The sequence below is a fragment of the Pezoporus flaviventris genome, unplaced genomic scaffold (genome assembly GCF_033815535.1).
Source record: "Pezoporus flaviventris isolate CSIRO_AGI_PZ_B2104156 unplaced genomic scaffold, CSIRO_AGI_Pfla_v1 ptg000006l, whole genome shotgun sequence".
In the NCBI taxonomy this organism is placed as follows: Eukaryota; Metazoa; Chordata; class Aves; order Psittaciformes; family Psittacidae; genus Pezoporus; species Pezoporus flaviventris.
The window spans coordinates 12,585,572-12,611,570 of NW_026892554.1; the positions used below are offsets into that span (position 1 = coordinate 12,585,572).

Consider the following 25,999-nt stretch of genomic DNA (forward strand, 5'->3'; position numbering starts at 1 on the left):
TATACAGTCTGCCAATTGTAGTAAAATAAAAGTAGTCTACCTTAAAAATTAGATTAACAATCACCACACACACCAAATCTATTGTGTCTAGTTGAGGTAGAACACATGAAAAGTGGAACTTGCCCACCTGTGATTATTTTCCTTTTTCAATTTTTTAATTCTTAATTAAATTATATTAAAAAAAATCATTTTCTAGAGTCCCACCAAAAAGCTTTGCCCAGAGGCCAGAAAGGAGGTGATTACAAGTGACTCGCTCACAGCTAGTTTAGTAAGCCAAGCAGAGAGATTCCACCAAGAACGTTTTCCAGTCGAATTTCTTCACCAACATTAAAGCAGATGGTTTGATTTTGATCAATTTGATGAAACGAGAGGAACTCTTCTGGCTTCCCACTGCATAACTTTCTCTTACTCTCAGGAATTCATCTTGTGGGTTGAAGTAATATATTTCCTGATCTATAGTAAGTTACCACACAAAGAAGTCTGGATTCAGGCATCCTAATTCTTTTTCACAGATCCTGCCCAGGGATTTTAGAGTTTACTGAGAGAAATGGAATTCCCTAAAAACAACATTTTGCTTTAAAATATGTGTATCTTTTGCCTTCATTACTCTGTTCACCCAGCACTAAAAAATAAACAATGCCGCAAATTAATAAATAAAATTAATTTCCTTTATTTTCCAACATTCAGAATAACAGCAAACGTACTTCACTGAAAAGGAGAGGCCTCCATGACACTCTAGAATCACAGAATTGTTTGGGTTGGAAGGGATCTTAAAGACCATCGAGTATCAACCCCTGCCACAGGCAGGGATGCCTTCCACTAGGCCAGGCTGCTCCAAGCCCTGTCCAACCTGACTTTGAACACTGCCAGGAATGAGGCTCTCACAGCTGCTCTGGGCATCTCTAAATGTTAAACATCCACACAGAACACTTTCTAACAACCTCTAAAGTTTGAGGGGTTTGGAATATATCCTAAAATGTGAGTTGCAAAGATTTCAGACACAGAATTGCCAAACTAGCTTGGTGTTAGAACTGCAAGCTACATAAATCTTCTAAAGCTATGCATAGAAGAAAAATTGTGATCTCCAATTCAAGCCCTTATTACTAAAACTGTAATCAATTTTATCACATGAGCAACTGGGTTGGCTTACAGGGTTGGCTACCCTTCTGCTCAACTATCAAGAGCATTTTGCATCCTTTTTCCCCAGAAGTCTACTGTAAAATATTTAGGAAAAAAAAACTCTGCGTTATTTTTAATGGTATAAAAAAGAACTTTGTTAATTCAGTGAATGCCTACTCAGGCTTGAAGAATTTGTAGTATTCAACCACAGATCTTTGTAGTGAACAACAAGTCCCATTATTCTGGTTTCATTATACAAAGTTCTGGGAATTCTTTGGCATGAAAGAACTTAAATACATTTTCTCTGGCATATGAGAATAACATTTGATTTAAAGATATATCCCACAAAAAGCAGTCTTTACAAAACCTAGTTTAACTATAAACAAGTGTTTTCACGTTATTTAACCACTTTTGTGATATCTTCATGACCAATTCAACTGGCTTCTTGCCCCTGAATTCGGTAGGATTCATGCACAAATTCTTTGTATCAGTAAATAGATACATAGCACTGAAAGAAGCAGCAGCTCCAAAAACACTTTAGCAGATCTTTCATTTTTAGAAATTAGCACTTTTGAGTAAATAAATTATCATGGAGCAAGGAAGCAAAATGTGTTTGTGTGGGAAACTGGCCAGATCATCCTTGGACACCCCTAAACTTCAAGCAACACATGCTGACAAAGAAATTTGTTGGTTTCACATTCCTTATATTAATTTCCTATTTTACCAAACTTTATTCTGAGACTTTTAAAAATAATATAAATAGCTAGGTAGTTTAATTCTTACCATTTGCATGTATAATAAAGCATAACTAAGGGTATAGATGCTTCCAAATTAAACTAAGATTTCTTTTAATTGCAATTCAGCAATAACAAAAGTAATGCATCCCAGAGCTCTTTTTCCAATAGCCATGTTATTAATACTACTAATATGAATAATACTAATACTACAGCCTGAGCTAACACCTATAAAACAATATACCATCTCCAAAGTCAGCAAGTGACAGCTGCAAACACAAAGGTTGGAGTTATCGTAATTTCCCTTTATATCTTAAGCAGAACACAAAAGCAATGAGGTGTTTGCAGTGGCAACAAATGCCGACTTTGACCTTTAATAAAAATATGTGGGGAACGCAAAGAAAAACATGAAAAAACTAGCAAGCACAGTTCAACAGAAGCTTCTTCTCAGCAGCTGAGTGTGACATACATGAAACAATTATCCATCGACTTCAGAACTGATCATTTATATTAGTTTGCCCACATTAACAACCTATGAGAAATATACCATGAAATGGACCAAAACTAGGATAACAATATATTTCTTCCAAAATGTAAATATCCCAGTCTACAGGCAGCAAAAACATACAGCTGGCTTGTTAGAAAATATTCATGCATGACTTCCCCCACAACTTTAGGTAGGCTTAAAAAATTAAAACCAGCTATCACCTCTCTTTGGAATAAACCAAAGTAATTTCAGTGCTTTCAAAACATCAGATATTATACAACAGGCTTTAACCATTACTGTGACAAGCTCTAAACACAGGACACAACAGAATTGTTCACCAAAGTTCTGCCCATTTCTGCTTTTACTGCGAACAAGTCTATGCATAATAAACAGATATGGAAGAGTGTGTGCACGTGGAAGAAGAACAAAAGAGTTCCGTTCTCAGACTGAAATTATGCTGGCTTCTGGTTTTGTAAGCTGTGTATCTTTAATGAGGTTGCGGTAATGCCGGAAGCATTTCCACATGAATTCAGTCCTTATTCTCCCCAAACTGTCTGCATTATTTATTTATTGGCTGACTGACTTTAGGAAAGGCTTCTCAAAAGAGATAAACTGAACATTCAATAAAATTCTAGGCCTCTCCCATCCTTCACTGACTTAAAAATATTTCATCACTAGACCTATTGTATGTAACTGTTAAATAACTTCTGTTGCAAGTGAGATCATGAGATCGTAGTCCTTCAGATATAAGACCCTTTTACCCATTAGCTGGGTTTTCTTATTATAAGTACTCTAATTTGTTTTATTTATTCTTTTTAAATGCTAATACAGAAGCATTGAGTAAATTTGGAAAAAGAAGAATGAAATCATTTTATGGGAATCTTTTACATTTGTGCTTGATAGTGAAAGACAAGGATGCAGAACGTCTTCCTGCCACAGGACATAACATGGCCTTGCTGAAAACAGACTCAAGTGACTGGATTTTCTAAACTTGAGAGCAATAAGCAAAAAAGATGTTTCTGATCTATTTCATAAAGCAGTCTCTTTGGACTCATAGGGGTGTATTTATAGAAGAGGCAGCCAAATCAGCAAAAGATTTCCCACAGCAGAAATTCAGGAAATCTGGATTTCTTTTGCTGTTTCAAAACAGTAAGTAACAGGCGCAAGTACCTTATTCATACTCCTGTGTAATTCTCATCTTTTAATAACAGCATTGTCTTTTCCTATAGACCTCTGGTCATTATTTCTATGATTCCTGTAATTACTTGATGCAGTCCTTGAAAATATTTGGATTTTCGTAAATGAAGTTTGTTCAAGTTGGCCAAGGCTACAGCAAAAAAGAGAAGGATCAAAAAGCACAAGCCTTTAGCTTGCAAAGTAATTTCACAGTAACAAACCTACTGGGAATATAAATGAAGCTACATACAAAAATACGTAAGACAGTCAGTAAGACCTTTCCAATGTCAGTGCAGGACTGCATCTTAAAAAGAGTTTATCAACAGCACTGTGCATCTCAATTTTAGAGAAAAGTTTTGGACTTCTCTTCCTTTCTGTTGGAAAACAAAAATGCATTTAGATATGCTAGGCAAAGAATTAACATTTCTTCTAGTTGCACCTCGCAGCTAAATGACAAACCTGAATTCTCAGAGCCAGTGAACCTAATTATAAACTTTGTTTATTTTTCCGGTTTACTCTCCAGTTACAATTCTAATCTGCATTAGGCAGGTACACTTCTGTCACTGGCTATTTTGCAGAGATACATTGAGCTCTAGAGGTGAAATTACAAAATTTTCTTTTCAATAGCAATGCCCCCTGATCTATTACAAAAAAAAAAAACAAACTTCCATCTCTAAGCAACTGATCTCTTAGCAACAAGAAGCACCTGCATAAAAGATGCCACAGAGAGTGATCACCAGAAAACCTATTCAGATCTTCAAAAGGAGCACATCAGTAACAAAGATAGCACTCTTCGCTGGTAAAAACTGAGAAATAACAAGAGAACACAGGTAAAATTTTTATTCGTATTTGACCATTATTCTTCAAACAGTGTGAGTAGGACATTATTGAAATGTTTTTTGAGTGGGAAGTATACCTTCTGGAGCTGCTTTGATGTGAGTTACTGTAATTAACTGTGTAAATTATATGTTGTCACTACCTAAATGAAGGGGGGGGGTCTTAGTAAAATATATGCAGGTCTTAAAACAAATTCTTGGCATTATAATGGCAATAATGTGTTGTATAATTTGTAAGTATCCTACAAAGTTTCTTCTTTTAAAAAATGGCAATATGGTCTTGCAGAATAGTCCTCCTTAGAAAGTGCTCTCTTCATTCACCCTGTCAAACTGTTTTATATTACATCAAGAAATAAGGAAACTTTTTAGGTTTTATAGATACAGATTCCACTGATTTAAAAAAAAAAAATAAATCTAACCTGTTCAGTGTTTCTGTGGTCTCCGATTTCATTCCAGCTACTCTAAAGTGGATTTTGTTCCATTCACTACATTTCATGCAAAGGATGTGACCATGACAAAGTTAGGGTAGAATTCATAGCATAGAATGGACACTGCCAACTGTTGATGATGTAAAGCAATGCAGAATTAGTTGGAAAATGAGTGAATTTGGACAAACCAACATTTCCAAGCATCATTTTTACAGCAGGAAAACATGGATCATGAGTGATGTTAGAAAAAGTTCATCAGGTAGAACAAGTCTGGAACTGACCCAGATAATCTTTTAATTCTATCATAGCTTGATCCCTCTTAGTTGATGCTTGCTGTGAAAAAGGGTTATCTTTCTTTAGGCTACTACATCTTAGTTAGTAATAATTTCTGATTAATAAAATAATTTTCGGGAAATTAGCATTTTTCAGGAAATGAGCATAGTCATGCATTCTTCTTTGGTGTTGTTTTTTCAAATACCCAGATAAATTTGTTTCTGGGTTAATTTACACACTTTGATAGAATTTACATTTCTTATATAGTGGTCCCTTCTGTGTCAACTAACTTCTGCTGAAGTTGGTCAAAGTATTTGCTAGCAATGACAAATACTACAGCAAAGGCACAATTGCGGCAGAGAGAGCTGCCTTGTATTAGCCAAATTAGAAACAAAACCACCAACCCTATAGTACTAGCAAAGTCATAGTAACTACATACAGAAAACTTCCTCATACAGGTGTGCTTTGCCATACTCATAAGAAGGAAGTCTGATAAAAAACATGTTAGAGAGAAGTTTCAGCTCTCTCCCCACAATTTGTTTTCTGGTTAGTTTTGAGTTAATCAGAGCTGATGTTGTTCTAAGGAAACACTGAGATAGACATGCAGTATATGTTTACCAATACTGCAGAAGGTTGCATATCTCCATAGCATTTTTTGATGGCTTACAAGCACCGATACCTCTCCTGAAGCAGAACAGATATATGTTTCAGATGAAAGCTTTTTACTATCTAACATGGATAGTACTTTTCATGGACATTATGTTGGTTCCTAAGCAACAATGAGACCTTTTGTGAATGGTACTAAACTGGCAAGTTATTTTTCCAAATCATACACCAGACTGCAATTAAAACCTCAGAATAGGGCATAGTCCAAGTTCGAATTTCAGATCACCATTCTTGTGAAAGAAGAATAACCATATAATTACAGACTGTTCAGAAAGCAAACCCCCTTATTGTACAGTTACTTGGGAAGCACACAGAGTACCTTGCCTCACATATCCATCATGTACAAGTAGCTGCAAGAAAATAGTATGGACACTGATCAGAAAGGAGAGAAATGACTACAGATTTTTAGTTACAGGTTTTTCACTCCAAGTCTTGCTCACTACAGGCAATCATGGTTTTACAAACTGTTGGTTATTTTGAAGGCTTAACACTCCAGTGGAAAGTGGTATTTCAGGATGTGAATATTCATCCTCTGAAGATCAATTTAGACATCTAAACTAGACATTTCTAGAATGATACATCTGAATCAAGACTTTCATAATATCAGAACTTTCACTGACTAGTCCCAAAGACAACACCCAAACTGACTTGACAATATATTATATATGCTCTATTTTGGTAGCTCACTAAGCTCTAAGATCAACAGCAACATAAAAAGCTTATTTAGCCACTTCAGCAATAACTCATCATCTTGGATGGTACTTGGTTATATGTCAGAAACATCAGATCTTGGGCATTAAGGATCACTAAAATGATCCAGTAACTTCTTTGCAACGTTTAAAGGCAAGACTTGGAGCTCCATAGTACCAGAAAAATCACTTACATAAAACCTAAGGAGAAGAGCAGCCTGTAGGACATGTATTTGACCATCACCTTGCAGAAATTACCGCTCCAGGTTCATTACAATGGCTTCAAACAGCTCCTCCATGAAACCTAAATGTGTGTATAAATGAATCCCTGTTACAAATTCTAATTTAACCCAAAACACATCTCAGTAGATGACCTGGAACGGTAGGCACAAAGATGCCTTAAGTTCACAAGATGAAGGCTGTACCACCATGTAAAGGCACAGAAAAGATGCACTGCCTTTACTACAGTTATCCAAACAGTAATATTCAAATAGAGTCCTACAGTCATAGAAGATACTTTTAATGTATTTATTTCCCTGTTAGTGGGTTCAACTTGCATTGGCCAGTTAAGTTTCACACACATGCTGGTACAAGTTAGTGCTCAGAAAATTAACTGCGCAAACAGACTCCAAACAATAGGAATGTCAGCATTTACAACAGGACTGCACCTTGAAAGCTTACAGTACACTAAGTAAGAGGGGTGACAAGAAGTTGAGTTCTGTGGCCACTGAGGGAGATAAGAAAAACCCACTGTTGTTTACAGTTGTGTATGAGCCACTGGTGGCCACCATTAACATATAACAAGTATTCAATAGCATTTTAGAAGTGATACTGAATGCAGCTGACAGAACTTAAAAAAAAACCAGAAACATACTCAAGGGATAGATCCTATCCAGCTGTGAAACAAGAGAACAATGTCATAAGAAGGCTCAACTAAAATGAAGACAATTGCAATTCCAAATAATAGCAGCACCATCAAATCTAACAATTTTTTTTACCTACAGTACAGACATTTTTTCAACTCAGGACAACTGCATAGTCATGGATATTTCTGCACTTCCGTCTCACCTGCCCTCTGACACAACTTTAGGCTCCCACCTCCTCCTTTACTTGTGAAAAGCCCTTTTAGATCACCAGGATTACCATTATTAAACTCCCACTTCTAAGCTTCTGCTGAAAGCTGTCACCCCTTCCTTCCCCTCTTCCTCCTCCTCTAACCTAAACAACAGATAAAATTCTAAGTGCCATCTAGATCGGATTTCATAGTAAGCAAGTGGTACGGGATTGTTCTACAAGGCTATAATAATCATTGAACCCTGCTAGAATACATTTCCTTAGCACTTTGGTATTATACACCTCTACAACTACACAAATTCTAGCCCACTGACTCAAACGCTAGAAATGTCTGAGAAAGATAACTATACACAGTGCATTCATTCTCTAACGTTCACATCTACCACAAACATCTTTTTTTTTTTTTGAGTTGCAAAGGATTGAATTAAAAGTAGGAAACAGACCTAAAACAAGTCAGAGTGCTTTCAGAAGCAGAGTAGTATAAACATCCAACTTTAAAATGCTGCTCTGCACGTTGTGATTGCAAATGAAAACATCTATAAGAAGACAGATATCTTCAGGACCAAAGGATCAGCTCACTAAAGCATGGATTCAGAGCAAGTGAAAAATGAATAAGAACAAAAAAATATTATAGTCAAAGAACGTCACAACAAGACTAACGCAACATCAGATGACCACTAAATCGTGATACAAATCTCTCAGTGACATCCCCGTTCCATCCTGAAAAATTACAGCATTAGAAAAGGCCACAGAGTATCAGAGAGCAATTTCTAGGGTGTCACCGAGTAAAAACGCAATCTGATGCTTACAGAATAACTGCACAGCGCAGTTTGAAGGAGCAGTAAGCAATCCCAAGTTTAAAAGAGCCTTTTGATCTGTTCTTGACTTTAAACCCCACAGACTTTCAAAGGAACAAGACAATCTCTGTGTCAAGGTTTATGTGACGTATGCTGTACACCTGGGGATAATTATCCACTTCAAATTAATTAATTGCTTAAAAGAAATGTAACTATGTAACAAAAAGATTTATTTCTTAATGGCTCTTACAATAGGTTCCACACAAATGCAACCAATTTTACAGTAGTTCCACATATGACTGCTTACTCAACAGCTGGGAACAGAATGCCTGGCTTTGCAATAAAATCCACAATTTAAAGGCAATGTTAAAATAGCTCTGTGGATCTCTTTCAGCACAAGCTCCATTACACAAGTCTGACATGCAGTTAAGAATCAGAGACAGTTCTCATCCTATGTTAACTGCTCTACTACCAGTACAGCAAGACACTTACATGTCTGAAACTAATTAAAACCAACTATTTTATTTCTCAAAAGATACCGTGTTCCTTTTAGGCCATATCAACATTAGCAAACACCGTGACACAATGGGAGCAGATCTGCCAAGCAAAACAGTTGGTGATGATTCACTCCCTACACTACACACATTTCATGGGAGTTCACTCTGATAGAGAACTAAACAGGGTTTGTCATTTGAATCCCCATTAAAATCCCTGGTGTCCTTGAGAGACAGCTTTGGAGAATATTAATTCATTTATTTTCATCCCAAAAGCCCCCAGTTTGTCTAAGTCCTCCTGGACTATTGCAACATCAGGCAGCATCCATGGAACAAATATAAAAAAATCACTATTTACCTAGTTAGACAGTAGCCTTCTGGTTGTTGAATGTACACCAAAAGCTGTTTACATACTTACGTGTAAAAGGCTGAACCTTCACATTCTGCATGAAACCATCAGTCTTAACTGAGGGAAAACAAACAATATGTGGAACCATGTTCTAGAAAGAGAGGAAGGCTACAACATTTTATCTGGAAAAATAAAGACTTCCTGGACTTATATAAGCCAATAGATTTATTTTAATGTGAAATCAGTCTATTTAAAATTTTACTTTTCCAAACTGTTTAAATAAACCTATGTCACTTCTTCGGACGCTGCTAGTATTGGTCACTAACATTTGGGGATTTATAACAAGTAGCACACTTTTTCCCTGTGTCTCTCCTGACAGAGGAACTGCTACAGAGAAAAGAACCAAAAATGATTCTTCAGGAATTTTCAGACTGTTTCATGAGGGCCTGCTCAAAATCATGAGCAGTTTTCAGCTCCAGTTATAAAATATGATTGACACAATGATTAAGTACAAAGCTTTAACTGGAATAAAAGGGGTCAAACGGAGTTGTCCTTTACATATATGCACTTTTTTCTTTCCTGTGGACTGTCATAATCCATCATACCACTTTTTGTAAGAAAACATCTAAAAGCCTAGAATTTTCTCACAGAGCTTTATAGTAAAGACGTACAGACCAGGAATCTAAAGGCCCTCAGCTGGCAGATGATTTTCCAGCTGTTAAGATCCACAGTTCTTGTCAGCTCAGGCAGCCTGTGCACATCACCTGTATTTTGTCACAAAAGCACCTCCTTAGTATAAATCTCTTTTCTCTTTTAAAATCTGATTTTCAAAGCTTTTTCACCCTGTCTCAATCACCCCTTTATTATATAAGTAACAGAACAAATCCCTCTGATGAAACATATACCTCAAGCAGCTTCACGGAAAGGAAAATTATGGTTTCAAGATAAAATCAGAAAGAGCAATTAAAGCTTCATTTGTGAACAATGGGCACTCTAGGTTTGCTCCATTTCTAAACTTCTGCAATCTATTCAGTGTTAACTTACTTGGCTGAGTTTTTATCAAGAGCAATTGGACAGGTCTTAAAAAATACAATGGGTACAAGCAAGATGAGCAGTTCAGTTGAAATAGTTTTAAGGTGAATTTTTCATGGTCTGGTTGGCTTTAGCAATTAAAACAAAAAAGCATTAGAAATGCAAACCCAGAAAGTGCTTGGATCGTACTCATTGAAATGAGGCAAAGAACTTGCCTCATAAAAAAGACTTAGATTTAATACAGTGCCTTTAATACCTTTTACCTACATGAGCACATGATCCTGCATATAAAAATTATAAATTTAACAGCACTGATGTATTGGATATCATATAACAGCAAAAAATATTTTATTCCTTTACTAAAAAAATTCTGTCAAAGCAAAGATAAGCTTTAGCTGTGAGTAACTAAGAACTGAGCAAGATCAAAACTCAGGGTCAGTTTTTAGTAAATAAAAGGGGGAGACTCATGCTTGCAAAGTACACCATGCAAACATACCAGTACCTTGAACTCTAAGCAGGGCTTAACCTACAGATGTAATATTCACGGATTCATGTTTGTACACATAGGTGTTTTTATTTCATACCAAATGCATAACCACCTAAATACTTCTCTTCATAGGGAATATGAGGCAGAGAAAGTACTGTACAGACATACCAGAATGTCTTGGAGACGAAACAAACAACAAAAGCCAATAAACATTAAAGCCTATCTATTGCAATGAAGTACAAAGATGAAGTTCATCCAGATCTGGAGAGAAAGCAGAAAAAAAATATGAAAATAAGTGCCCTAAGCGTAGTTATTTCCTTCAATAATGCTGTAAGCTCATGTGAAAGGCACTGAAACTAATACAGGTATTTAAATAGACATACAGGCACATGTTTGGTGTGGTAATAAAGAGCACTGAAGAAAATTTACAGGCAGCGTTTTTCCTTGTTGGACAAGCCTCATTAGTGCACAACAGCACACCAGTTAAACTAGTAAATCCCATTATAGGATTAAAAAACGCTTGTGATTACAAACACATTTTTTACAACATTCAGGACAATGCAACAGACAAGACAGGAGAGAGTCTCCATGTACATATCACAAGAGGTGTAACTGCTAGCTACTGGAATATCACACATGTTTCTAAATGGTCACCTGGCATACTGTGTCATGGTCATTTTGGATCAAAATACCAGCAGCCTTGCGTAGCAATCATCCAAAATCGTGGACTGTTGCATGCACTTGCAAAGTTCTGAGCCACTGCTTGCTCCCTTCCCCAGGGTTTTTCCTGTACTCTATTGATTCTCTACTTCGACCACAATTACCAATCTTCTCACTATTTAAAAAGCATCCATCACATACTTGGCTTAGTTTAATATAACACTGACAGTTACTACAAAGTAATCTCTACTTTATTCTACAAGCTGAGACCAAACCACAAGATAAACAAGAAAGCATTTGCTGAAAGTAAACTTACGAAAAGCTTCCTATTAAGTGGACACATCCTTCAATTTTGAGCTATTGTTGCAAGGACCAAAGCAAATCTATTCTTAATTACTGTCAGAGCAAAAGTAAGAAGATGCTTTGTTAAATTACTGTGCAGATTCAACAAGAATCTGCCTGTGGTTATGGAGAGGGGCTCTTCGTCACAGACTATAATGACAGGACAAGAGGTAATGGGTTTAAGCTTAAACAGGGGAAGTTCAGATCAGATATATGGAAGAAGTTCTTTACTGTGAGGGTGGTGAGGTGCTGGAAGAGGTTGCCCAAAGAAGTGGGAAACACTCCATCACTGGCAGTGTCCAAGGCCAGGTGTCATGGTTTAGTGTGAGGTGCCCCTGCCCACGGCCAGGGGGCTGGAACTAGATGATCTTAAGGTCCTTTCCAGCCCTAACTATTCTATGATTGTATGTGAGCTATCATTGACAGAAAAATATCTTCCTTCTCAGGTACAGTCATCTCTCATATTTTATGATTTAAGTCAAAAACATGCAAAACAACTTTGAAGGAATCCTTCTACTCCTGCATTAACAGGCCTGTCCATTTGCTTTGGGTTTTTTATCCTGTGCCAAGTGCTCGTTACTACCTCAGGAAAAATATGGTACCAGAAATTCCATGATCCCATTTTCTGTGGGGTTTTTTTTCTGTTTTTGGTGGTTTTTTTTTCATGGCATACACTATATTTTTCAAATTATTTAGCAGAACCATAGAGCAATACAATACATTATATACAAAGGTTGACAATTGAAAAAAAAACCACAACCAACCAAACAAAAACTCCACCACCATAACACATTGTTTCAAACAAAAACCTGGGGTTGCATCATAAAAAACTACTGTAGTCAATCTGAAAATTCAAGGACTCTGACACTACAGGCATGTAGGAAGAAAAAAGCTAACAGAGACAAAAGCTTGTGAATTAACTCATTCAAGGCTTCCACACGTGCTAAAAGCTTAATTTCTTGTGCTTTGGTTCCAAATTTCAAGGAGTAAACCTCAGTATCGGCCAGCCAAGTCAGTATCAGAGATAAGAGATCTGTAAGCCAAAGTATCCAAAACTATGCTTCAACATCAAGGTCAGGAAAGCTTTGTTATGGTCCAAACAAAAAGAGTGTCTCTGCTGCATGTCTGTTTTGACTTGTGACGCAGCTTGTCCTGGCAAGCAGTCCAGGCGGCAGTCGTCACTCTCAGTATAAAGTGAGGCTACCTCAAGTGTTAATTTGCTCATTTACAAGACCTACAAAGGGGTTGAGAGGTACCAACTGAAGCTGAATCTATCTTTGAAAATAGAAAGCTTTGAAAAACTCTGCCTCTTTCCCCTTTCTCTCTCCCTAAAGAAAAGCAGGATCTCTTGGAAAAGATGGTACTGGAAACTCTGAATCCAATGCACTACAACATCACGAGCCTTGTACCAGATACGATGACAGTGGCCACAGTGCCCGTACTCATTCTCATGTGCTTTCTGTTTCTAATATGGAATCATGAAGAAGCTTCATCAATACCAGGTAAATTACCTTTTTGTTTCTTGAATGTAAGTGGGAAAGTAATGCTGAGTAATGACTGCATGCCAACAAAACTTACTGAGAGTCAGTTTCAATAATACAGTTTTTCAAAGAATTCATAAAACAAATCAGGCTCACTCTAACCTCAGAACTTCCATAATAAACCTGGCTTGGCTATGTAAGTATATGATGTTCAGTTTTCTGATTTATTATGTATATGCTAGAAAGATATCATACCATTTTACAAATTCTAGATGTTCATATTTTCATGTGCATTATAAACTATTTTTATACACCAAGTTTCAAGTTTTCTAAATTATCTTTACTAGACATAAAACCCTTATCTAGGAAATTGTTCAGATTTTAGTAGATAATAAATTTTTCCATGTTTGGCACCAAAGACCCTAAAGAACAGAAAAACACCAAGTGTTTTCCTTTTCTGAGGGCCCCTTCTTTAATGTGGAGGGTTTGTGGTAGACCTTACTGATTCAGCCTATATTTCATTAGATTCAATGCAATTACTCCATGAATGAGAGCAGTGTACACATCTCACAAAGGTGTTTGACAAGAATAATCCTAAACAAATGCAGAGGCAACTGAATGAAATTCTGAGAGAAGATCCTCTCCAAACATCCTTCAATATGCTAAAACTCTTCAAAAGTTAAGGATTTGTTAAAAATTTAGAAACCATATGCATTTTTTCTAGTCGTATCTTCTTTCTAATATGTAACCATAAAACTAAAACATAAGCAGTCTCAAAGCAGCAGTCTGAAATTGTGCAAAGTAACGAATGTCATTAGTTGTATGCACAATGCAGGGGCAAGTTTCCCCAATGCAGGCCTTGCCTGTCATGTCTAAAAGCTCCTTTCAAATGGGTGATGCTCAGAGGTTTATTCTTGTCAGTGACCACTTATGAGACCAAACTTTTCTTACCCTATTTCTTAGGGCCAGGATACTGTATGGGAATCGGTCCCCTCATTTCACATGGGAGATTTCTTTGGATGGGAGTAGGTAATGCCTGCAACTACTACAATAAGACATATGGAGAATTTGTGAGAGTTTGGATCAGCGGTGAAGAAACATATATAATTAGCAAGTAAATCCTCATTTTCTATCCTTAATAATATCAAGAGCTTTTTCATATTTTTACACCCTCTTTGCTAACTTTTTCTTAAAGTAAAATTGAAGTTATTTTCAAAAATTATCCTAACATCAACCTTTTACATCCTGCTGTTCACAGACTTTTCCCTAATCTGTTGTTTCATTAAAGATCCTGCTGTTGAAGTCTATGGGAATTCTCTCATTTTCTTTGTGGAAAGGAAGATTAAGCACTGTGGCTCAACCATAAGAAATGTTTACCATCTCTTATTATTCCATTGAACATTAGGATTATGTATTATACAGGAAGCTAGAGTGATGCAATGCAGGATTAAGCCAAATTTCCCTGGGTTCTTAAATTTCTCCTTAAAATGGGAGTAATGTTTGAAGACTATAGTCCCAATTCAGCAAGTTAATTAAGCAAATGCAGTGTTATAGGATTATAAGCAATGTACCCAATTAATAAGAACTCACAGACTTGAGTTATACACAGTATTAAACATAACTGCAGTCTGTCATTTTATTAGCTGTAGTTAAAAGTTGCTTTATGCTTTCACTGGATCTTCTGGGTGCAAATGAGCTATGCCATGAAAAACAAACCCAAAAAATTAAAAATTATTATCACTTGTAACTGATGAAGAATCACAAACTTTTTATTAGCAATGTCAATCAATCTGTACTCAGCTTTCACTACTCAAAAGCTTTTGAAAGACACCATAGTATAGAAGACTGTCACAGGATTTGCCATGTGAATCAAGTCAGCTTCATCTCTGGTTTTACCTCAATAAAAAGAGGTAAACATGACAAGAAAACTATTTACATTCTTATTCTACACAGGAATTGCAAATATCAACTAATGCACTGCAAAACTAAACATAACCTGAATTTTGTAGAAGCATACTATTTTCCCCAATGTCATCTGACTTTTGACCATGAAATCTAATCATACTGAGATACTAATGCACAGGGAGAAAGACTTGCAGTCTGCGTTACAGCAGATGTTGTCTTTTGGAAGACTTAATTAAATAGTTTTGTAGGGAAGATATGCTTATACAAGGTCATATGTCAAAATCCTCCCTTAAAACATTACTTTGGGTCTCCTATGTAGAGGGAAGCAAAATGAGCAACCTGCACCTTTCCAGCCCTCAGCACAGCTATCATAATTCAACATCATCTTTTCATGCTCATGAAAATATAGATAATGACCCTGAATGCTCAAAAAGCCTTTAAGATTAACTTTACTTCTAGTCATGCAAAACTAGGGTAAAAACCCAGCACTGCCCAAGTCAACAGCAAAAGTCATATGTACTCTGCTTCACTCTAAAAACAAATTAAACCCATGTAAGAAGTCTGGGATTTGATCCATTGAATATGCCACATGGTAAAGAAAGTAGGATATTGTTTCATTTCAGTCTCTATTCTGTTTTTCTTTTTCTTGGATTTCATTTGATCAGGTTTTTACCATGTCATTGTTTCTAAAATGCTATCTCCCTTTAAAAGAAATTGTATCTTAAAGCAATAATGCTGGTTACAATCTGTTTGCCAGCCTGTGTAAATAAACCTAGTCAACTGTAAAAAGAAACGTATATATCACTGATTTCCCTAACATGTCTAGGAATATTTATCCCACACACATAATCATATTGTGATGCTGCATATTTAAATGGTACATATGTATTTATACTTTCTGCATGTGTCTGGGAATGACCAAATAGCTATAAAATTATAGCTGTAATTTAATATACATCATCATGAAATTAGCAATTGTCAAATACTTACTCCTTATCTTCTGAAATATGTGACATTGGTCATTGCTTGAATATACACACTATTCAGATTGAAATATTTTTTTAAACCATTTGCATTTTAACTTAAAAATAGTTTTAAATCTGAACAGAATACATGATTGCTTTATATACAATTCGAAGGCATTTCTCAGTAAGATTATTAATTATGTGAAAGGAACAACATTTAAGGTCAAGCATTATGTGTCCTACTAAATTAAGATTGCAAGTCTACTTCAGAGCTATAGAATGACAGTAGGAAAGGTCTGTGTACAATCTATGAAGCAGTATTTTTGGTTTGGGCTTTTTTCTCCCTCTGTTTCTTTCCTAGATCCTCAAGTGTGTTCCATGTAATGAAACACTGGCATTATGTTTCTCGATTTGGGAGCAAGCTTGGATTACAATGCATTGGCATGTATGAAAATGGGATCATATTCAATAACAACCCAGCACACTGGAAAGAAATTCGACCCTTTTTCACCAAAGGTAAATCAGTGTGCATTAATTCACTGCATCACTATCTCTTCTGAAATGCTCTTTGTCCTTTGCAAACTTAAATTACAGAAATCAGTTCTCTTTATATATCCATAGAATTATTTTATTGCACCTTTTTTCACACTTACCCTGCTTGGTGTGCTACTTGAAATGCTTCTGAAATAGTTTCACAGATTTTTAATCTCATCCAATTTAATGCTACCTACAAGATGTGTTTTTAAATGTTTTATATTTCAAGTCCAGCAGGTATATTAGCTCAACTGCACTTCCATAAATATTGCTGGGTGTTCCTATCCCAGCTCTAGCTTCAGTTCTAACTGGGGAAAAAAATAAAAAAGCTGTCATTTCAAAATTAATTTAGAAAATTTCACAGGAAATCTATTTATTAATCCTGTCATATACTAGGAGTCAATGTAGTAACAGAAAAAGAATTAATTAACATCACTAAGTTGAAATCAAATAGGAAATTGCATTAACTCCTCTTGTCCACATGCTGAAGATTTTCAGCAACTAGTTAGAACCATCTCCTTCCTAACAAAACCACCACACTTGTGCTGCAAGTTCCACAGCTCAGAAAAGAGTCTCACCAGCTGAGACTGCAGTAGTTCCCGACAGTGATTCCAGAATCTGAAAATAAAAATAAAGCCAAACCTAGTAGAAATCAATTATCCACTGGTTTAAATTTTCTGTATTTTTTTATTGATATATCTGTGGTCCTCCATGAAACTTGGCCTTTCTGTTTGATTTTGCTATTGAAAAATATCAGCAACTTTGTACTGGTTGAAGATGACTTGAATTTTTTCATTTATTTATTTTTCTACTTATTCCTAGAACTACCAGTCCTTTCTATTTACAGAACAGACGTCCCCTCTTCTTGGTTACAAACATTCAATCCTTCTCAACATGTATTGAATAATGTTCTTGAGGCAAATTATCTTCCATTAATGTGGTGTGAACCTAGCATTAAATTTGTGAGATAAAGTAGCAGGATGCAAGGCATGTTTGGGCTTCAGGTTCATTGCCATTTTAACTCAAAATGTTTACATTTTTCTTTCGTAAGATGATAAATCCCTGAGTTTCAGAATGACTGTAAACAAGTCACTCACATGGTCATGTTTTACATCGTATTGACACCTTTATGGCCAATTGATTAATTATAAAGAAGGTTCAAAAGTTAACCAATCTTTTGATCATTTTCCACATGTATTTCAGCTCTGTCTGGTCCTGGTCTTGTGCGCATGATAGCAATTTGTGTTGAATCAACAATTAATCACCTGGACAAATTAGAGGAAGTAACCACTGAAGTAGGAAACATCAATGTGTTGAATCTCATGAGACGGATCATGCTTGACACATCTAACAAGCTTTTTCTCGGGATTCCTTTGGATGGTACCAGCAGCTCTATTTTTATACTTTATGGTGGCTTTAAAACGCATGTCCAAGGAAAACTCACTGACATCACTCACCAGTTTTGTTCCAGAAAACAGAGCAAGAACAGACTTTAATATCACCATATTATTAATTGAAATAAATGAGTCATTTTAGTTATAGAAAGAATCTTATATGAATAAAAATATACATTAGCTTGTCACACTCACCTTAAATATTACCATTTAGAGAAGTTTTTTTCATGCACTGAACTGGTGCAATACCAATATTATATGCGTATAAGAATAGGAAGTCTTTCCATCAAACTAAATTATTTCCTTGAAAAGTTTGCCTGACAGTTTGTCTTCTGCGATTTCTTTGGCCTCAAACCCATGTGACAGAAACAACATTGTGATGTTCAATTACCCATTTCAACATGCTGTAAGAGTTGTTCTGCTCCCCTGTGGGAAGGCATTTGGCTTTGGTTGACACACAACCGTCTCCTTTTAGCTAGCTACCAAGAGTCTTTACAAAGATCTATACTTTTTCTACAGTGTGCTACAAATGTTTTCTAATATTCTCTACCACCATTAAAAACAACTGTTTATCAAATTCCCATGAACTTAGAGTAGGCAACAGGGCCTTATTACTATTTTTATTTTGAAGCATTTTGATATTTGACTATTGAGGCTTGTATTTTATACTGCTTTTTGTTAACATTTCTTTTCAGAAAGCGCCATTGTCCTCAAGATTCAAAACTACTTTGATGCTTGGCAAGCACTTCTATTAAAGCCTGACTTCTTTTTTAAGATTTCTTGGCTGTGCAAGAAATACGAAGAGGCAGCGTAAGTATCAGCAGTTTTACAAATCATTTGCATAGGATTCTTTCTTTCTACTCAGATTTTCCCTGATGTTTTCCTCTGACTTTTTGAGGATAAATTGTGAAACTTGCAAAGGTGACTGGGGGAAGTCCCATGTCTGCAGAGGTAAGATAGGATCAGAACAAGATTTGCCACAATGCTAAATGTGCTTCTCTCAGGGGACAAGTTAAGGCAGTTGTCTATTTAGCCCTATTTTACTCACCAAAATATTAGTTAATACCAGCTGAAATGTGAAATTAAATTGAAACCACAGGTTAAGTTAAAACAGACATTGAAAAGTCATCATATGGTGTGAAGTTACCATTTGCCATTGAGTTAAAGACTGTCAAATAGTAAGCTGCAGCTCATCCAAACAAGAAAACCATCTATGTCCATGACTGTCCCAGAAGAGTTCATCATCAAACATAATTCTATTTACTGGTTCCCTCAGCATACATTTTTGAGGCAACCACTCATTTTTTAGTTAAAACCTGGTATTCAGCATGATAACCCATTTCAAGGTGGTTTTTTTTTTTAATCCTTATTTAGGAACAAATCCTTTTAATCCTTAGGAACAAATCTTTTTAATCCTTATTTAGGAACAAATATATTTTGCCATCTTACTCTTTTCAAAAATACAAAGTGCATTTTCTATTTTTATGATCCCATTCTCTATCTTCTGCCAAGAGGACCGGCTATAAAAAGAGCTGGCAACCAGTTTGTTCATTTTGGATTTGGATTCCATCTAGTGAGAGAAACTACTACCTACAAAGCATGTGTAATAAATTGTTTTGATAGTGCTACTTAACATAAAGTCTTTAAAGGAAAGATGGAGGTTTGTCTAAAATGACTGACAACTCTTACCAGCCAGACACAAGATTTCATTTCCCTAACATTTGCTTCTTAGTTTTATTATGGCACTAATAGTGCTTTACCCTGTGATTCTAATAATAGCTAACTGTGGTGGCCCAGTTATTACTAGAAGCCCCTGCAGGCAAATATTTATGTTTCAAAAGCAATCCCATTAAAATGGGCTTATTGATAAATTTCTATTGCATAAAAATTATAAAGATCACTAGACTTAACACAATGCAAAAAATTACCTCTGGACATGATGACTTCTGACATTCTTCTGATAAAGTTTGCAAAAAGAACTACTTGCTATTTCTAATACCTAGAAGATGTTAGAAATAATAACAACTTTACCAGGTTTAAGGTTTTAAATCTATTTACCCCTTCAAAGCCAGTAAATTTTTCTATCCCAACAATAACAAGCACAAAGGGAAGGCCTGAGGATTTAATTCAAAAACTTTTCAAAATACTTTTTAAAAAGCATTGCTTACACATCTATTGCTAATTGAAAATCCCAAATATAAAAAAACTGCTGGACATTGCTTTGTTTTCACCTCTGAAATACAAACTGTTGACACGGTATTATTTAAATATGAATAATTTGGATCAACCCTACTTTCAAGATAGTCCAATTTTTCTAACAATTATTCCTCATGTTCTCCAAGTTCATTTTATTAGCTTATAAACTAGAGTATAAAAGAGAAGGAAATAAACAAATTCTTTGGAAATGTTTATAAATCTTTAAAAACTCCGTCAGTAGCATATACAGACATATTTTCGTCCTTTTCAGCCTATTCTATAAAAAGATTTTAGCCCAAACCAGTAAGCAATTATTTAATAATAAAGAAGAAAATACACCTTCCCTTAGTATTATTCTGTTTGCAGAGAGCTGAATAGCCACTCTTCAGAATATTTCATTTCTGCTGTCCTTAGATATTTTCCTTGGTATAGTCTCTATGCTTCTGGTCATACCCTAGCGCACACTAGAAGTCTGCAAATATTTATCAATATGTTGGATTTCATCTGTTTTCAGCAAGGATCTGAAAGGAGCAATGGAAATCTTAATAGAACAGAAACGACAAATGCTTTCCACTGTTGAAAAGCTGGATGAACACATGGATTTTGCATCCCAGTTGATATTTGCACAGGTATTGGCAATGTACTCAAAATATGGTTAACTTTCATTTTTCTGACATTCCTGGCAATAACAACACAGACTGACACTTAAACTTTATATTTCTATCTGAAGTCATGTCTTCAGAGAGGGATATAGAAATTACCTGGTTCTGTAGAGTCCCTAACAGTGATTCAAACATTGAATACTTGCATTTTTGGGAAGAGGTGCTTTTCTGATATTTTCTTTTTTTTTTTTTAATGGCTTAAACAACATCCTTAAAAACTCATGCATCTGTCCCTGAATGTCCTCCACTCTTTCCCTAAACCTTGTAGTTTATCTTGATCTATTGCATTTTGTTGCAAAGGCTCTAAATGTTACGTAAACTCTATCTTGCATAATCTCTGACAGCTCACCAACTGTGAGGAAAGGCAAGAAATCAGTAAGAATACAAGCTAAAAGCAAACTCTTGTTTTCAGTAAGATAATACATACCCATCAAAACATGAGGCTTCTGTTTTTCTCCAAAGGAAAAAAAAAAATGAATGTGAGATAGAAAGACCGTAAGGATTTTTACTTTTGCTTAAAACAGATACTTTAGACCCTTCCCATTCTATTGCTGTGGGACCTTTGTTGGTATCAGAGGTCAGCAATCCATGCTTTCTCCAAAATTTCAATTTTTTTTTCAGAACAGAGGGGATCTGACTGCCGAGAACGTGAACCAGTGTGTGCTGGAGATGATGATTGCTGCTCCTGATACTCTATCGGTGACTCTCTTCTTTATGCTAATACTGATTGCAGAGCACCCCACAGTGGAAGAGGAGATGATGAGAGAAATTGAAACTGTTATGGGTAAGCAGGAGATGCAAAATCGGTGATGTGGGAATATAATTTTGCTTCAGCAGTGATCAGATTTTGAGTATTCAAAGGATGAGAATTCTGCTTTCTTAGAAGCATTTGCTGTAAAATACATGAATTACCATTTTATGCAATAGATTCTATTCAAGGTCAAAGGAAAGGAAATGAGTAATTCACGAGATAATTTCAAATCGGAATCATCAGAACTGACAATCTATTAGAAAGAATGTGCTATATTTAATCCTCAGCGACAGCACAGAAAATCAGTGCTCATAAGTTTCAGCCCAGTAGGTTTAATTGAAATTTTCTATTTACTTTGAAATAGCAAAAGGGGACACTAATTTCAAGCACTTCACCAATATTTCTCTGTGTATGTCCAGAACCTACCTAATATTTCACTATGACTGCAGAAGGGAAAGATTACAGAAAATTAAAATTATATTCTGTTGTCATCCATTTGTATAGCAAACTGGTCGCTTCCAAGTACTGATTATTAACTATTCAAAACACAAGATACTCCAAATTTTCATTCTTCCCCTTCTCTAGACTTCATTCAAAGCCTGCACTGAAGTAATATAGAATCTAATTTCACCCATTCTTACTCAAGATTTACTTCTGGTCAAACACTGAAAAATGTGTAACAACTCCTTTACTCTTTTTACAAGGTTCTTTTAGTAAGCCTTATTTTATTGTCCTTGTGAGAGTTAAGTACTCATCTTTCCTATTTCCTTTTGATAGTTTTGATTTCCAAGGCAGTAGCATATTGTTGCTTTTTCCTTAAGAAAAAAAAAGCCAAAACTGAGGTAGTAAAGCTGCCTTGTATGCTGGAAATCTACCGCTGTACATAAACTTCCCTGTAGTTCTTTAACTGCTTGTGGCTTGAAACTTAAAGTAAGGCTCCCACTAGCAGTCCACTGTGGCACTGACACTGCTGCTGATGGCATCAAGCTGGGAGGAAGTTACTCAGAGTAACTGAAATAGTCAGTCCACAGTAGGACCTTGTTGTACATCCAGCCAAACTCAACCACATGGCGAAAATCTCAGGTCCCCATAAAGTTCTCTCCTATCTGCAGAGTATTCCCAGATTCTGTTTGCTGTCAGCTCTCAGAAGTTTTCTTTGTTGTGTCTTGTTCTCAGCCATACAAGTCAGGGAAGGACTTTTGTCACTGACAAGAAAGCAAAACAAAGACTGATCTTAAGAAGGTGAGAAGATAATAAATTGATGAACTAGGGTTTACACTGACGAACAATATACCAGATTTCCAAAACATGTGAGACTACATAAAACTTATTAGAAGCTGTTGGATCCTTCCTGCAGTTCAGGACCTGAGAACCTTCCAAAAATGTTTTGTAGTTGTACAATGAAGCTATTAAATTCCTAACCAAAATCTTTACTACTTGCGTTCTTCCACAAGGTGACAGAGACATACAGAGTGATGACATGCCGAACTTAAAAGTTGTGGAGAATTTCATTTATGAGAGCATGAGGTACCAGCCAGTTGTGGACTTGATCATGCGAAAAGCTTTACAAGATGATGTAATTGATGGCTATCCTGTGAAAAAGGGGACAAACATTATTCTCAATATTGGACGTATGCATAAGCTTGAATTCTTCCCAAAGCCAAATGAGTTTTCTCTTGAAAATTTTGAGAAAAATGTAAGTTTTTTATCTTATTTCTCATAGAAAATTGGGTATTATTTATTGATAATGTCTCTTCCTCTCATTTTGATCAGGAACTTTGTGACCGTAAAACTGCTTTCCCTTCATCTAAGTGCCTAGTTAGCTGTACATCATTATTATTGAAGCTGGGCAGATATTTTCCTATCAAAGTGCCTTTTAATTAAAAAATAATTATGAAATCAAAACCAAAGTTTTCCCAAACATCTTAATTTAAATTTCTGATTAAAATTGTCAAAGACGCGCATAGTTTCCATTACATCCCCTAACACTAGACAAAATAAAGAGTCTTTCAGGAGCTACAGCCATGCAAGTAGCACGAAACACTGAGGCCATGCGAGGATTCTCCGGAGAGATGAAGCAGTATAGTAATTCTTGAGAGAGTGAGAATCTAGCAACTATTTTTTTTAAATTCTAAATCAAAATACATATATAGACCAAAATTAAAATCCTAAATTTGAACCAGCTCAGCAGTGCAGATGTTGAGTAACTCTGTCCCAGTTTAGCTCAGCATTCCCATTTAAGTTATATTCTAAGTCCCCAAAGAATGAGAATTTTCTTTAGTCTACATTACCGAGTCCGATATCAAAAGCAATATGTGAATTTTTTTACCTATGTGCAACCCTATCAAACATCTTGGAGTACCATGTATGCCACACACAGAAATGAGCACTAAACGACCTGGTTAACTTTTCTAAACTCCTGTTTGATTACCCATAGCAAACACTGCACTCAGTACTGAAAACAACAGATCAAGAACAAAGTCATAGTAGAAAATTCAAGAAAAGAGTGATTAAGTTCATTGAAATAACTACTGTCTGGGAACTGTTTCCATTTTGCTACCCATTATTATCATTGTAAGTATTTCTTTCAAAATGGATTTCCTGCTCATTTTATAAGTACATTTTGCTTCTAAAAATATTTGCCCTTGACCAAATGTTTAACCACACATTTTCTATCTGACTTGATGCATTCTGTTTGCCACATAATTATTCTAGCAGGCACAATTTTCACACGGTTTTCTAAGTGAATAACAACCCACACCATTATTTATGATAAGATGGGCATTGTTGGAATCCAAACATTTTTCCATTTTCCCAGGCTGTGCATTTGCCATTGTGCTGTACTGCCAGCTGCTGTACTTGCTCTGTATTATAAACACTTGCATTTACCTATCTTTTTTTTTAAAAGTACAGCCCAGTTTATTTGAAAAACTTTAAAGGGAGAACACTTTTCAGTCTGAAAATGAGAAGAAAAGGACACTTTCCTAGACAATTTAATATAAAGCAAAATTTTCTACGCTATTCTTAGGTTAAATAGGAAGTCAGAAGACAGCCAATATCTTACTTTTTAAAAGAAAACTACACAGATCAAGAAATGAATTTATTTATAGCCAGACTTGCTTTTTCTTACTTAGAACAATTATCTTTGCAAATCATTAACAGTAAGTACTATTCATGCTGTTGGCTGCTTTGGATAACTGATCTACTCAGTGTCAACAGAAGTAGGAAACTGGCTGTGCATTCTTCAACAGTTCTGGGAGCCCTGCATTTCACATTTTAGCTGATAGGACAGGAGATAATTTTGTGTTATCTCACTGCTAGGTATCAAATAAAATTTTTACTATTACATTTTATGACAAATTAATTCTCAGGAACACTAGCTTTTCAGTGACAATTATAGTAGGTTCAGGGCTTTATCATTCTCTTTAGACAAGGCATCAGCCTGTTTCTCAGATATTTATGAGCTTTGTAATAAACATTTTCTGAGAAAAATGTTTTTAATGAACTTTAATATGGGTTGAAGAGCAAAAAGCTTCACTCTATTTCACAGCTTGTGGAAAAAATCCCTGTAGTTCACAGGACGAACAGACTGAAACACACAGGGAGAATTCAACTGCTTAACCCTACAGTCACTGCTATCTTAGCATTTCAAATGGTATGCTTTTCCTAGGTGTGTCTCTATTTTCATCTGACCTGGGTGGAAGGGGTTGTTCATTGTAAAGGAAAGCAGTAATTGCTCTTAAGAGATTCTTTCCACAAGTTTTTCAGAATTCTTCTACTACAAATTTCAATCATAATTTTCACAAGTTTTATGAAGAAAAAGTCATCTTTAAGTTTATTCCTCATGTTATTCTGTGCAGGTTCCTTCACGCTATTTCCAACCCTTTGGATTTGGCCCTCGGGGCTGTGTAGGAAAGTTTATTGCTATGGTAATGATGAAAGCAATTCTGGTGACTCTTCTGAGACGCTGCAGAGTACAGACAATGAAAGGAAGAGGCCTTAACAACATCCAGAAAAACAATGACTTATCCATGCACCCAATAGAAAGGCAACCGCTGCTGGAGATGGTTTTCACACCAAGAAGAAACACAAACAAGAACCAGGGTGACTAAAATGGATCAGCAGTAAAGTTACAGGGCTTTCTCAGTCATAGCAACAAAGAAATACACATCATTTCCAGGCAAAGATATAGAGTAAAACATTTTGTTGCCCCTAAATAGCTACAATTTTCACTGACAACTTTTTCTGCCTGCGCAGCAGAACCAGGTTCTGGCCACAACTTCAAAGTAATAAAATAATCCTGTTGGTAGGTGATGCAGTAATATATGCAGGATTCCTGGCTACTTTTTAAAACCAAGTTCAGATGATGTTATGCTTTGCTTTTCAAACAGTGCAAGTTAAAAGGTTTGGGGGTCAACAAAAGAACAAGCCTGACGCATGTTTAATTCCAGGACTACACGTGTCCCCC

General features: G+C 35.9%; 2 protein-coding genes across 5 annotated transcripts in view; one reads left to right on the forward strand and one right to left on the reverse strand.

Moving 5' to 3' along the window:
* The window catches only part of GLDN (gliomedin), a 99,722-nt gene that overhangs the window by 36,714 nt on the left and 37,009 nt on the right, over nucleotides 1–25,999 (reverse strand). The window contains exon 1 of one of the 3 annotated variants that reach the window (XM_061446950.1): nucleotides 19,851–19,905. The exons of the other annotated variants lie outside the window; for them this stretch is intronic. The gene's annotated coding sequence lies outside the window, so the exon portion shown is untranslated. Of the gene's footprint in view, nucleotides 1–19,850; nucleotides 19,906–25,999 lie in introns of those variants that run through there. 3 annotated transcript variants of the gene reach the window in all.
* Nucleotides 3,159–25,819, forward strand: LOC133265971 (aromatase). 2 transcript variants are annotated; one of them, XM_061446948.1, is made up of 10 exons: nucleotides 3,159–3,489; nucleotides 12,978–13,145; nucleotides 14,088–14,238; nucleotides 16,356–16,510; nucleotides 17,732–17,908; nucleotides 18,618–18,732; nucleotides 20,633–20,747; nucleotides 21,402–21,564; nucleotides 22,986–23,227; nucleotides 25,392–25,819. In XM_061446948.1, exons 1-10 carry the CDS (start codon nucleotides 3,354–3,356, stop codon nucleotides 25,641–25,643), a joined length of 1,674 nt encoding a protein of 557 aa, XP_061302932.1. In that variant the 5' UTR covers nucleotides 3,159–3,353; the 3' UTR covers nucleotides 25,644–25,819. The 2 variants fall into 2 exon arrangements, with proteins under 2 accessions (XP_061302932.1, XP_061302933.1); XM_061446949.1 differs by lacking the exon at nucleotides 3,159–3,489 and adding an exon at nucleotides 4,110–4,346.